Consider the following 15375-nt stretch of genomic DNA (forward strand, 5'->3'; position numbering starts at 1 on the left):
TTGCCAAGTCTCACACAGGTTTCTTTCGAGTCTACTGTTGGGCCAATAAATCATAAATAAAACAGCTCAGATTTGTTTGTTTAAGTCGTCTGCCACTCCACTTTATTCTCGTGGGTTCACATACCGCTGCCGTTATTATCCCCTTATCACGAGTTTGTTGGTCTTCCAAAATGGCGCAGGGTCTGTTTACTTCCGGTTTCGGGTGACGTCAGTGAAAGGGGTCTATTCCACAACTGTAGTAACCCGTATTATGCCAAGAACCGCTCATTTAAGTCAAGAGAAACGACATCCGTCATTACTTTAAGACATGAAGTGACTTTTATTTGATAAAAATAAAGAAAAACCACTGAATTAGAAGCTGTGTCCAAACTTTTGATTGGTACTGTATGGTTTTGGCTTTGTGAATACTGCAGTCCCACTGTAATAGTGCACCAATCAGCCAAATTCACTTGCGCTACGTGAAGAAGGCTTTAATCCAGTCAAAAACTGCTTTCACCTTAACTTTGACACAAGAGTGGTGATATCAGGGTTTTGTTTGGTTCTTTTTGACTGAAAAAGTGTCTCTTTTCTGTCGCTTATGCAAACTATATCCTTGTCTAACATTAGCAGAACCTAACACCTCATTCTCATCTCATTATCTCTAGCCGCTTTATCCTGTTCTACAGGGTCGCAGGCGAGCTGGAGCCTATCCCAGCTGACTACGGGCGAAAGGCAGGGTACACCCTGGACAAGTCGCCAGGTCATCACAGGGCTGACACATAGACACAGACAACCATTCACACTCACATTCACACCTACGCTCAATTTAGAGTCACCAGTTAACCTAACCTGCATGTCTTTGGACTGTGGGGGAAACCAGAGCACCCGGAGGAAACCCACGCGGACACGGGGAGAACATGCAAACTCTGCACAGAAAGGCCCTCGCCGGCCCCGGGGCTCGAACCCAGGACCTTCTTGCTGTGAGGCGACAGCGCTAACCACTACACCACTGTGCCGCCCCCAGAACCTAACATGTATTGCTAGATTTTATTTCACCTTAATAAACTCAAAACATTCTCGATTTTCCTTGTCAGAACGCGAGGGCGCAGTGTCTGTTCATCTTTCAATTGAGAAAATCGAGAGGCGATAAGAGATTTCTAAAATGGCACGAGGGAAGAGGGCGGGGCTTCCGGAGTGCCCGTTAAAATCAGAGTTCAAAACCCCTTCCCAACTATTATTACAGATTTATGTCCAATGCCTTATCTGCTGTTTTTATTGGGGGTAAAAAGACGACTGCTCCTTTCCTTCATATTTTTGAGTAGCTTGTAGTATTCTGACGTTAAAATGTAGAGCTGCTATGCAAAATGAGAATTGTTTGATCGGTCGGTTTATATTATTTTATGTACTATATTATTTTATTTACTATTTTATTTACTAGTTTTATTTTATAACTAGGTCTCTAAGATCACAGGAGAAAAACTTGCTAGTAATACCAGCTGTCAAAACGAAGTGTGGTGAAGCAGCCTTTAGTTGCTATGCTGCTAAGCTTTGGAACCAACTTCCAGATGATATCAAAAATGCTCCTACTGTTGTTAGTTTTAAATCCAGGCTCAAGACAAAGCTGTTTTCAGATGCTTTCACTTGATTAATTTTTACCTAAGTAATTAATTTCCTTTAACATAATTTCTTTTAATTTTGATTTTAATGATTTTACTTTATTTTAATTTCTTTTTAATCTTGTATTTTAATGATTTTACTTTTACTTTAATTCTTTGTTACTGTGATCCTCGTAGATTTTGTTTGCGGGATGATTTTTGGTGATCCTCGTAGATTTTGTCTGCGGGACGATTTTATTTGGTGATCCTCGTAGATTTTGTCTGCGGGACGATTTTTGGTGATCCTCGTGGAAGAGCCACGGGAAGAGCGCGCTTTATGTGATATTTGTGATCCTCGTAGATTTTGTCTGCGGGACGATTTTATTTGGTGATCCTCGTAGATTGTGTCTGCGGGACGATTTTTGGTGATCCTCGTGGAAGAGCCACGGGAAGAGCGCGCTTTATGTGATATTTGTGATCCTCGTAGATTTTGTCTGCGGGACGATTTTTGGTGATCCTCGTGGAAGAGCCATGGGAAGAGCGCGCTTTATGAGTTAAACCTATAATAATTAATCTCGAGGCTGATTAACTTTATTTTTTTTTTAACTTTAATTTATTTAATAAATTATTTATTATTTTTTTTCTACTATTGTTTAATTCTTATTATATTTCTTCCCCAATTATTTTATGTAATTTTATTTTCTATTGCTTACTGTTCTGCTTTTACTTCTGTAAAGCACATTGAACTGCCACTGTGTATGAAATGTGCTATATAAATAAACTTGCCTTGCCTTACAGAAACCGTAAAACCATGCAGCATGTTTACTGAACACAAAGATCATTTATGTTCTTTACATACTGCATACTACATTTTACTTTTCAACAGGGTTTAGTATGGACAGTATAGCACGTCATAGATTGAGCCCTGACACAAAAACAGCAGAACGAAGCATTGCGTTTGCAAATATTGGAGGTCGAGTCGACCCTGGTTTAATTTGAGCAACATTCACATAACTGAATATCCATTCCTTAATTTTTATGGCTATCCGAATAATAAATCTGGTGCATAAAAAGACAAAGACTGCGTAAAAGTTCTGCAATTATTATATTAAAATAATTGTATTAATTATATTATAATTAATTATATTATAATTATATTATAAAAAAACCAATGTGAAATGAACGCTGCGAAACTGGGGAAGCCATTAAAAGCATCAACAAGAAAAATGACCTCAAACAACAAACTGCTCATTTCTTTATTCATCAGAGTACTGATGAGATGTGGTCAAGCTAACATGTCTCATCATCGATTCATCATCCTAATCCAAATGCTCATGTTACAACCACTGAGTGCATTAAATCAGGGAGAGAAGAGACTGTTTTGAGTACGCTCACCAAAGAAATGCTTTTAAATTTATTCAGAAGATCCTCTGGGGAGAATCTGCTTTCACTGTACGGTGCCTGGGGATGTATAGCAAAGTGAAAAACAAGTAACTGACTCAGAGATTGACATCACTGCGACCTCGAGAGACTCAAAAGGATTGTGTTGAAATAAACTTGACATCTACATCATTCTTTCTCTCTATAGCTGAGAGAAGGAAACAATCCAAGCCAGGACTCTGTGTTGGGATACAATCCCACATTCAGAATGCAGGTTTCTCTCATGTCCTAACCCAGGTTCAATACCCCACCCCCCCAAAAAAAACAGAATACAAAAGGCCAGTATTGCCCCTTTTCCACCAAAGTAGTTCCAGGGCTGGTCCGGGGCCAGTACTTAGTTTGGAACCGGGTTTTCTGTTTCCACTGACAAAGAACTGGCTCTGGGGCCAGAAAAAGCGGTTCCAGGCTAGCACCAACTCTCTGCTGGGCCAGAGGAAAGAACGGCTTACGTCAGCGGGGGGGCGGAGTTGTTAAGACCAACAACAATAACAAGACCGCGAAAGATCGCCATTTTTAAGCGACAAGAAGCAGCAGCGGTACAAACGCAAGTCATCCATTATTATTGTTGTTGCTGCTGCTGCTTCTTCCGTGTTGTTTTTGCTTCGATATTCGCGCCAAGGTTTATGCAAACGTAGTGACGTAACTGACGTATACAGCGACGTAACTGACGTATGCAACGACGTAACTGACGTATACAGCGACGTAATGACGTGGCTTCCCTTAGCACCGCGAGCTATGGAAAAGCAAACTGGTTCTCAGCTGGCTCGCAAGTTGAACGAGTTGTGAACCAGCAGCAGCACCGGCCCCGAACCAGCCCTGGAACTGATTTGGTGGAAAAGGGGTATTTGACAGAGGGGATGATAACTTAGCATGTTGAGCTTATGTTCATTAACACCAAGGTTAACAGTGCGGTCGCTTTACTGCAGAACCCCCAGAAAGCTGCCAGGAAGTTTAATTCATGTCCATATGTACAGTACAGTAATTGCCAATTCTCATACGATTCGAGCACGTCAATGTGACCTCTGAAGTCATTTCGAATCTGAAAAGCTGCCTCCAGTGCTGTGCTGAGACTTACATGAAGCTGAGTGATACTGAAGTTGGACTTCACAGGACACAACTCCCATGTTTCGTTCTCCAGAAACATGCGCAACTCCTCCAAGCGTGCTCTAAGAAAAAAAATAAAGAAAGATGGATTTCAACAAATTCAGCAGAAGAAACAGACATGTTTAAGTAGACAATGACGGACACGGTGCGAAGGCAGCCATTTGCTGAAACAATATGATCATCTTTTCTGAGTAAGAACAGCACCTTGGTTGTGTTTGCATTACTCTTGTGAATGATCTTACAGGCAACCATCACCATGTTTCATCTTTTCAGTAACCGTTCAGAAACTGGTAAAGTGTTTGGATTGAAGACTCCAGGAAATCCTCAAAGTTGTCGAAACTCCTGGAAATATATATCATAGAGTCCGTTCACGGCTACGAGTGGAACGACTTACTGTACGACTCGGCTTTGTATCTGGTAGGGGGACTGAGATGGTTGCAACTTTAGTGAATGGTCTGATCTCGTATTGGACAAACGGAGGATCTCCGATTTATACATGTAGCTTATGGGCCTTTTCCACTACCCTTTTTCAGCTCACTTCAGCCCGACACGGCTCGCGTTTCGACTACCTCAGAGCAGCACGACTCAGCTCGCTTCAGCCTTACTCAGCACCCAAAACTCGCACGGTTTTGAAGTAGGGCTGAAGCGAGCCAAACCGAGCCGAGTGGGGCTAGGGGCGTGAGGAGACACTCCCCTGTGCACTGATTGGTGAGGAGGAGTGTCTTCACACGCCCACACATGCCCCACGAGCACACTGGGATCTGTAAACACCGTAAACCCGGAAGAAGAATAATTACGAATTACGAGAATTTCTGAAGCCTTATGCGCCTTGCCTCATCTATACGCTCTTGCCAGTATCTGTTGGCGTTGTCGGTGACAACAAGCCACAGCACCAAGACCAGCAACACTAACGACTCCATGTCCTCCATGTTTATTGTTTACTATCCGGGTCGTGAGACTACCGCTTAAAAGCTCACTGATGTCACTGTTTGCGCCGCCTAACGACATCACGTGACGTCCACCCACTTTCGCTAACTCCACCCAATGTGTCCACCCACTTCCAGCCAGCACGGTTCAGCGCGGTTGTAGTCGAAATGCAACTCCAACAGCCCCGCTCAGCTCGACTCAGCACGGCACGGCTCAGCCCGACTCAGCCCAACTCAGCCGCATTGGTAGTGGAAAAGCGGCATTAGACGCAGAGGGTGCATTTGACAGTCTGCCACATCCAATATTATTCTGGAAACGTGTGGACGCTATACCAGATCACTGTTGGAGGACGCTTGTCCAGTGGCACTCTGCTCTCAGTGGGCAGATTAAATGGGGTGGTAGCTTGAGTGGCTTCATCAGCATTAGAAAAGGGACCAGACAGGGTGGATTGACCTCTCCTTTGTTGTTTAACATATTTTACCACGATCTCATCCAATCGTTATCTAGTACTAATTGTGGTATATGTATTAACGGTCTTGGCTTCAGTGTTTTCTGTTATACAGACGATATCCTGTTAACAAGTCTGATAGCTTCTGGTCTGTAGGAGCTTATTAATGTGGCAAACGAATATATTGTTTCTCATGGTTTGAGGTTTAACTCCGCCAAAACAGAATGTTGTACATTTAGCAAATGCTATTTACACCCTCATCCGCTTTGGTACCTGAATAACGATGAACTTTTTGAAAGACGGTGCTTATAACAGGTGTATAGTACAGGGTGTTTCCAAAAAATTTGATATTATTTGAGACGTAAATATCCCAGAAACTACATAGTCTATGTAAGTGAAACTGAACAGGCTTAATGTTAAGCAATATAAGGTTTAGTCCTCAAAATTTGAATGAGAAATTCAAAAGGTATGTGGATTCCATGACCGATTTGACAAATTTTCACTATGCGCGCCGCCTGAGACACAGACACACGGACAGCCTTCCTCTTTGAACTTTTTGTGCCGTGTCCAAATCTGCACTGCAGTTGGCGCAATTTTAGAGAATTTGCTCATAAATGCACGCTGCACAGTCTTGTTCGACTGTGTTCGAGCGTACTCTAACACGCAAAACGTCTTTTCTTTTCCAGCGAATGGCATTTCTATACCTAAAAAGACAAAAACAAAAAACATTAAGCATAAAATTTTGAGTCCGGGGATCAGGTCGTCGAGGCCCCTGCCTTCGACTGCCACCCAATCCACACTGCACCAAACCCCTACTGCTACCTCTGTGGGTGGTGAACCCACAGGAGGTCGGGCCCACGTCACCTCTTCGGGCTGAGCCCGGCCGGGCCCCATGGGCAAAGGCCCGGCCACCAAGCGCTCGCATACGAGCCCCAACCCCGGGCCTGGCTCCAGGGTGGGGCCCCGGCTGCGTCCTACCGGGCGACGTCATGGTCCTGGATTTTTTTTCCATAGGGGGTTTTTGGTGAACTGCTCTTGGTCTGGCCTGTCACCTAGGACCTGTCTGCCTTGGGAAACCCTACCAGGGGCATAATGCCCCCGACAACATAGCTCCTAGGATCATTCAAGCACACAAACCCCTCCACCACAATAAGGTGGCAGTTCTAGGAGGGGCTGGAGGGACTATGTCTCTCGGCTGGCCTGGGAACGCCTCGGTGTTCTTCCCGAGGAGCTGGCCGAGGTGTCTGGGGAAAGGGAAGTTTGGGCTTCCATGCTTAGACTGCTGCCTCCGCGACCCGGTCCCGGATAAGCGGAAGAAGACGAGACGATAAAATTTTGACCTCTTTCCATGCATGCTGTTAAAATTTGAGGTCAATTGAACGAGAATTGGCAAAGTTATTAGACTGTGAAATTATATGAAGTTTTTTGAAACGCCCTGTAATTAGTCCTAATGGCGCCGTGCTCGGACATGAGACTGATTTTTTATTTTTTTGAAGACTCCGACTCATTGTCACTAAAGGCAGGGGACACAAACTTCGTGCGTTATATGCGAAAGTTCGCAGTAAAAGACTTTGTTATAGCAGGGTTGCAGTGTATCTGGACATTGTCCTGGTCTTGTATGTAAATTCTAATGCATCCATCAGTTAATCCGTTTATAAATGTTTGCTGTGATGATTATTACCTCGCCCAGGACGGAGTCCATCAGGGAGTGAGGTATTGTTTTCGGTGGGGTTTCTTTGCTTGTTTTTTTTGTTAATGATGTTATGGGAAAACAGCTGGACCAATCGTCATGAAACTTTCAGGACAGATGGGCATTGGTCTCAAATAGAACCTCCAACATTTTGGGGGTCATCCGGTCAAGGTTTTTGTGGCTACTGCTTCATACAGAGGTGGCAGCCACTATGTCACCGTGCTGTAAGAATCTAAAGGCCAGTTTATGCTGACAACCCAGTCCTCGCAGACAGCGTCGCAGACAGCGTCTGCGTAGCCCCCCCACCTTCGCAGACGCTCTGCGCACACCTCCCAAAAATTGTGACCACCGCAGAAGCCTCGCAGACAGCGTCACAGACAAGAGGGCTCTGATTGGTCCACTCTACATCCGCTGTACACGCACTTCCGCTTCCCTACTTTCCCGGTTTGGTTTGTTTTCACGACCGCCATTTTTAAAAACACGAGCGAAGATGGAGCAGCACGAAGAGCGGTTGATCGAGGAAGTACGTACATCTATACGACTCCAGTTCTAGTCATTATAAGTAACCGGAAGATAAACACTCCACTAACCACACCCACCAACTACTCCTAGCGATTTCGCGACTTCGCGCCCCCTTGCGTTGTGGCGGCGAATAACATTGCGCACGCCTATTACTCCCCGCTCAACGATAAATTACAACTGTCTGCGAAACGCTATCTGCAAAAGCCTTGTCGCAAGAGCATGCAGAGGCCCTAAGAGTGTAACAATTGTACAGTACGGCGTGTTCTGATTGGCTGAGAGCGGCAGAGAATCAGAACCATGTTTATTGGCCAAGTATGTTCACACACAAGGTCAAAATCAAGGTCAAAATCGTTTTTTCGCGATATCTTCCTTCATACATAGGGCGAAGGTTTGTTTTGCCTGGCAACACTTGTTCATTTTGTAATTATTTTGCATTTTCATATAAAGACATGAGCATCTTTCCAGGCAGGATATGCATGGTTCTGCATCACATTCAATATCAAATCCTGTTTATATTTAAAGCACTCCATGGCTGCACTCCTGACGATCTTCAGGAATGACTTCAGCTCTACTCTCCCATTCACAGTCTTAGATCTTCATCTTCTGCTCTGTTGTCTGTCTCCAAATTTAAACTCTCCGCCATGTTTCCAGGGCATTTCGGGTCACAGCCTCCAAGCTGTGGAATTCTCTCCCCAGAGCCTTCGAGAAACTGCTTTTCTCCTCAAACTCAACTCAAGCCTTATCTCTTCTCTCTCCTACTCCTCCTTTACTCTTAACTGACTGTCATTTTGTCCACTGATTTTTCTTTCTTTTTACCATGGCTTGAGTTTGTCTGCTGCACTTTTGCCCATGTTATTTATGTTTATGCTATATTATTTCTGTCTCTTATTTGTAATGAGTTCCTTTTGTTTGGAAGTTGTTTGGGCGGCACGGTTGCCTCACAGCAAGAAGGTTCCGGGTCCGAACCCAGCGGCTGGCGAGGGCCTTTCTGTGTGGAGTTTGCATGTTCTCCTCGTGTCTGCGTGGGTTTCCTCCGGGTGCTCTGGTTTCCCCCACAATCCAAAGACATGCAGTTAGGTTGACGTGGGGCGGCCTTGGGCTGAGGTGCCCTTGAGCAAGGTACTGAACCCCTGACTGCTCCCCGGGCGCTCTGGTGTGGCTGCCCACTGCTCTGGGTGTGTGTCTGCATGTGTTCACTGCTTCAGATGGGTTAAATGCAGAGGATGAATTTCACTGTGCTTGAACTGTGCATGTGACAAATAAAAGGTTTCTTCTTTCTTCTAAAAGTTTTTTGGACTCATTATTCAATCGGCACTTCAATGTGCAATTTGGTCATGCAATTTAAAAATATACTTTGCAATTGGAAATTCGGGATGTAAAATGGCAATGCAATCCTCAATTAAGCTTGAATTTAGAGGTCTGCGCAGGACAGAATTTTCAGTCCCACGCCCACATTGTGCAGTCCCGCTCCCGCAAAGAATTAGGATTTTCAGTCCCGCTCCCGCCTGCCATATTTTGTCCCACTCCCGCCCGCAAATCCCGCATGATGCAGACGTTTGCGTTATTTCTCACGAAAGTTCTTGTCATTGGCTTGGGGAATTAAACATGCTGAGCTTAGCTGAGCTCTCCACTGACCAATCCTTCACCAAGCGCACGTAGCGAGGGTGCGCGTTGCCAGGTGGCATGCGCAGCTGAGGCTTTACAGAGATAGTCTGCTCTTCTGCCATGATCGGAGATCTCAAACACAGAAGAGCGGAAAGGAATTGGAAACGTACGCGAGATTAGACCATATCCGCAAATTTAGGCATCTTAAAATGTTATTAATGCCAAATAAAATATCCAGCACAAATTATATATGATAGACATAAATTAATAATTTACACATTTTATTTTAAACACGTTTTTAGTTAGCGGGACTGCAGCTCATCACCTCTCCCGCCCGCTCCCGCATTGTGCACTCCCCCTCCCGCCCGCACCCGCAATGAGCTTTCAAAATTTGTCCCGCGCCGCACTGCTTTGCGTCGGGTCCCGTGGGTCCTGCGGGACTCCCACGGGAGTGCAGGGCTCTACTTGAATTATTTTGATTAAATATTAAAATGAACATTGAAGGAACTGTATTCCATATTCCCACGGTTGTTTGGCCTCTTTACTGTAATAGCAATGCATAAACAGCGAAACAGAGCCCAGTCTACTGCATTGCATGTCATCATGCTCTCCTGGGGTCAAAATTCAATTGAGAATGCAATCCGTCAGTCCTCTCATCAAGGCGGGGCTTCAGTTCGGATGTCACTTCCTCGTTCACTGATTGCCCTGCCACTTTTGCATACCGATTGCCAATCACAAAATATATATTTTTAAATTCCATGACGAAATTTCACACTGAAGTGCCAGTTGCAAAATGAAGTGCCGTTTGAATAATGAGTCCAAAAAACGTCCATAGTTTTGTTGTGGTAGTGTTTTGTTTATCATTCCTCTGTAAAGCGTCCTTGGGTTGGTGAAATGCACGATATACTGTAATTTAAACTTCTTGGTGTTGATTTTTTATTTTATTTTAGACTGTAGCAGCCATTATGCTGATTTTAGAGCATCGCTGGTGCTCTCTTCTTTAAGCACAAGACATTTTCTTTTCTGTCAAACTAAAGACACTGGGGTAATGAGAGAATCTCAGTTCGTTAGCGTAGATCATTTCTTACCATCAAAAAAAAAAAAAACTCATGTAAATTTATGTAACACACACAGACACACACACCGGATGATCTGACCTTCCTGATGCATCCATAATGTCACCATTTGGTACACAAATGTATTTTTGTCTGCTATCTTTGCTAGTCATGTAAGAATAACGATTTAGCTGTTTCTGGGCCTCTCGGCTGTGCATTATCAGATGATCTTAATTATAAGTGTGAACACTGCAGTGATTTTTATGTGCTCTGGCAGGGGAAACTAAGAATCAGAGTTTTTTTTTTATGAATGATAGGAGAGAATCTGGTTCTGTGATGAAAAAGTTTGTCTTCAGCTGCCAAAGAACAAACTTAGAGCCATCAGTTAACTTAACCTACACATCTTTGGACTGTGGGGGAAACCCACGCAGACACGGGGAGAACATCCAAACTCCACACAGAAAGGACCTCGCCAGCCACTGGGGTCGAACCCGGAACCTTCTTGCTGTGAGGCGACAGCGCTAACCACTATACCACCGTGCCACCACGGTTACCCTCATTCATTGGACAGGAGCAGTTGCATGCTCTGATTGGCTACTCTACTACGAGGCTATCAGCTCCTATACTGTGAGTATAGAAAAACGAAAGGGCGGAGCGTGTTGCTGAACCAACCGAGGATGAAATAAAATCTCTACTTGAAAACAAAACCCCAAAAATTGTAGCTAAAAGAATATAACGTTTTTCTTTCTTTCTTTTTTAAACTATGATTCTAGAAACTATCAGCAAAATAGAATACGCAAGTGATTAAATTTTCGAACTGATGATGGAACTGAAGAAATGCATCTTTTTTATTCAAAATACTGGTCTGATATGTTTAAATACAAAAGAAAATATGATTCAGCTGCTTTATTGTAGCTGCTCAAGCTGTATTTTGCAAATGCCATTCTGAACGCATCATGCTGATTATGATCCATCACCACATGGGCATGATGAAATATTGATATACTGAATGGAAATGCAACTGTTACTACCAAATTTATCTTTTCCCATTCTGACACGAAAGGTGGCATGTAATTTAAGTTAAGCTGACACCTGTGAATTCTCAGCGGGGGGGAAAAAAAATCCTGTCTGATTATGGAAGAAAGATTCTTGATTATGGATAACAGTCTTAAAATTCATAACTTTTTAGCTTTGAGTAAGAAATACGCATATTGTAATTACCGACATATAACAAAGAATCCTGTCAAGTTTCATGAAATTCCTCCGCAAATTGTGAGAGGAGTTGATTTCAGAAGGCGAGTACCCTTCCCCGGATGGACATCGTCATGACATAATCCCCCTTGGGGCCTTTCAGCCAGCGGGGGATAAAAATTGTGAGTGAAGTTGATTTCAGAAAGCAAACACACCTTGATGAAACTGCCAACGTACAAGTTTGTTAATAATCAAGGGTACAAGAGTGGTAAAATTTGCCCAAATTAAACGAAATTTCAATATGCGTATAACAGTCATATAACAAAGCCTTTTGGTGAAATTCCTCCGCAAATTGTGAGAGGAGTTGATTTCAGAAGAACGTACACCCTCATGAAATTGTCAAAGTACAAGTTATTTAATCAAGGGTCAAAACTCTGGTAAAATTTTCACAAACGAAATTAAATCGCAGTATGCGTATTACTGTCATATAACAAGGCCTTTTGCCAAGCTTCGAAAAATTCGTTCAAAAACTGTGAGAGGAGTTGATTTCAGAAGGCGAGCACACCTTCATGAAATTGTGAAAGTCCAAGGTTGTTAATCAAGGGCTGTAACTCTGGTAAAATGCGACCGAATTGAACAAAATAACAATATGCGTACTACCGACATATAACAGTGTATTTTGCCAAGTTTGGTGAAATTCCTCCACAAATTGTGAGAAGAATTGATTTCAGAAGGAAAACACTCATGAAATTGTCAAAGAATAATTTTGTCAATCAAGGGCTGTAACTCTGGCAAAATGTGACTGAATTTAACGAAATTACAATATGCGTATTACCGACGTATAACAAAGAATCCTGCAAAGTTTTGTGAAATTCCTCCAAAAACTGTGAGAGGAGTTGATGTCAGAAGGCGAGCACACCTTCATGAAATTGTGAAAGTACAAGGTTGTTAATCAAGGGCTGTAACTCTGGTAAAATGCGACCGAATTGAACAAAATAACAATATACGTACTACCGACATATAACAGTGTATTTTGCCAAGTTTGGTGAAATTCCTCCACAAATTGTGAGAGGAGTTGATTTCAGAAGGAAAACACACTCAAGAAATTGTCAAAGAATAACTTTGTCAATCAAGGGCTGTAACTCTGGTAAAATGTGACTGAATTTAACGAAATTACAATATGCGTATTACCGACGTATAACAGAGTCCTGCTAAGTTTTGTGAAATTCCTCCAAAAATTGTGAGAGGAATTGATTTCAGAAGGTGAGCACCCTTCCCGGGAGGGACGGACATCGCCACGACATAATCCCCCTTTCTTGAGAACACCTTGCATAAAACAGGCAATGAAAGATTTCTCTTTGTCTATAGTAACGCAATATTTTCTGCTTGTATCAAAAGCAGCAAGATTAAAATTCAGTTCTACACATGTAAAACCGGTGGTGTTGTACAATGGCTGGTTTGAAGCAGTTCAAGGTCGTGTCACCACTCATTATTTTTGGTTAGGAATTTTTGTACACAAGGTCACCATTTGTTGCAATAACACAGGTAAAAGGGGAATTAAAAACATAGGCTAGTGTCTGTGAGGGTTTGGCCCTGGCTAGCTGGCGTCACAGCATCTATTGTGAGTACATTCGAGGGAGAAACTTAAGCAACAGGCACAGCGATCAAATAACAAGTAAGGGTCAAGATATCAGACGGATACTTTTATAGAAGTGAGGTGGGGACAGTGTCAGACTGACAACAACATGGATTAGACAGAACAATGGGTTCGGAGACATAAACAGAACCACTTGAAAGAAAACACACACAAAACACATGCACTTCTCCGAATTACTTTGTTTTTGCTATACGCTGAAGACATTCGGGTTTAAAATCAAAAGATGAATACAAGACAAAAGATCAGAATTTCAGCTTTCATTTCCCGATATTTAAATCTGTGTTAATGTGATTGACAGTTGTCTGTTGCTGCAGAAGTGTGCCCTGTTAGACTGATAAACAGTTAATAGCTCTGGATGTCTACTCTTGGTTGGAGACCAGGATTTCTCCTGTGAAGACTGCATTTGTTTAATAATAATAATAATAATAATAATAATTAAACCAGGGTGGCACGGTGGTGTAGTGGTTAGCGCTGTCGCCTCACAGCAAGAAGGTCCAGGTTCGAGCCCCGTGGCCGGCGAGGGCCTTTCTGTGCGGAGTTTGCATGTTCTCCCCGTGTCCGCGTGGGTTTCCTCCGGGTGCTCCGGTTTCCCCCACAGTCCAAAGACATGCAGGTTAGGTTAACTGGTGACTCTAAATTGAGCGTAGGTGTGAGTGTGAGTGTGAATGGTTGTCTGTGTCTATGTGTCAGCCCTGTGATGACCTGGCGACTTGTCCAGGATGTACCCCGCCTTTCACCCGTAGTCAGCTGGGATAGGCTCCAGCTTGCCTGCGACCCTGTAGAACAGGATAAAGTGGCTAGAGATAATGAGATGAGATAATTAAACCAAACATGAAGACCAGAGAGCCATCTATGGGAGAAAGGAAAGCCATTTTGAAGCTGAGAAAAGATGAAGAATCGATTAGAGCCACTGCACAAGCACTGGGTATAGCCAATACAATTCTGAATGTCCTGAAAAAGAAAGAAACCAGTCTTGTCCTATCAACAGACATCGAACAGGTCAACCAAGAAAAACACCAGCACTTGATGACAAACACTGTGAGAGCTGTGAAGAAAACCCCCAAAAACGATAGTCAGTGATATCAACAACAACCTCCACAGGGCAGGGGAAGAAACCATCACAGCCCCTCCCCCGCCAAAAAAAAATTGGAAAAAGACAGAGAAAAGAAATATAGGGGTCATAGCACAAGATGCAACATTCACCAGCAGTAAGAATCTGAAGGCCAGAATGGAAATCGCATATACATACACAGCTGAGCCACAAAAGTTCTGGGACCAAGATTAACCTCGACCAAAGTGTTAGAAAGACCAAACTGTAGAGAGAGAAATGATCTGCTCATGATCTACCGCCATGCTGGAGATAGTGTCATGACTTGGGCTTGCATGGCTGCTTCTGGGACAGACTCACTAATCTTTATTGATGTAACACATGAGAAAAGCACAACAAAAGAAGCATGCAACAGTTTGTTTGGTGGTGTCGGTGGCTAACCAGCTTAATGCAGTTATTGCAAGTCAGGGATATGCAACAATATTTAACAGTTATTCCACGAAATTGAGTTATACATGAACTGACAGCTATAAGCCATGTATGACCAGATTGAGGGGAATAACTGTTTTATTCTGTCCACATACACTGGATTTTGAGAAGCGGAGCATTTTTATTTTTCGCAAATTCAATAAATAAAAACTTTATACAGAACCTCCGACAAAATTGTTTCTGCTTAGAATGTAAAGAAACCGGCGAAATACAGTAGCAATTTGTGAAAAATGGGATAATTCTTGAAGAAAAAAAAAAGAAGATATGCTCTTACCATCAAATACTTTCATTTCATATTTTGTAGCTTTTTTTTATATTTTTGGGGGTTTTCTTCTTTAGGTTTTTTTTTTTGGTAGTTGGCAAACCAAATTAAAGGTGCATTACCGCCATCGACCGGGCTGGAGTGTGGAACAGGAGATATGGGGGGGGGGGGGGGGGGGGGGACACGACGAGACACACTATATTCTTTAGCTATTTCTGTTTCTTTTAAATACTTGATAATTTTTGGGGTTTTGTTTTTGAGGAGAGTTTTTATTTAGTCCTTGGTTGGTTCAGCAACAAGCCATACCATTTTGGTTTTCTCTACTCACGGTACATGAGCTGATAGCCTAGTAGTAGAGTAGCC

At 43.0% G+C, this 15375-nt stretch overlaps 1 protein-coding gene across 2 annotated transcripts in view; it reads right to left on the minus strand.

The window, feature by feature from the left end:
* Positions 1-15375, minus strand: part of vps50 (VPS50 EARP/GARPII complex subunit) — a 457944-nt gene that overhangs the window by 172113 nt on the left and 270456 nt on the right. For both annotated transcript variants that reach the window (XM_060942755.1, XM_060942754.1), the window contains exon 17: positions 4090-4180. In XM_060942755.1, the coding sequence (XP_060798738.1) occupies positions 4090-4180 (91 nt within the window). The remainder of the gene's footprint in view (positions 1-4089; positions 4181-15375) is intronic.

The sequence above is a fragment of the Neoarius graeffei genome, chromosome 16 (genome assembly GCF_027579695.1).
Source record: "Neoarius graeffei isolate fNeoGra1 chromosome 16, fNeoGra1.pri, whole genome shotgun sequence".
NCBI lineage: Eukaryota > Metazoa > Chordata > Actinopteri > Siluriformes > Ariidae > Neoarius > Neoarius graeffei.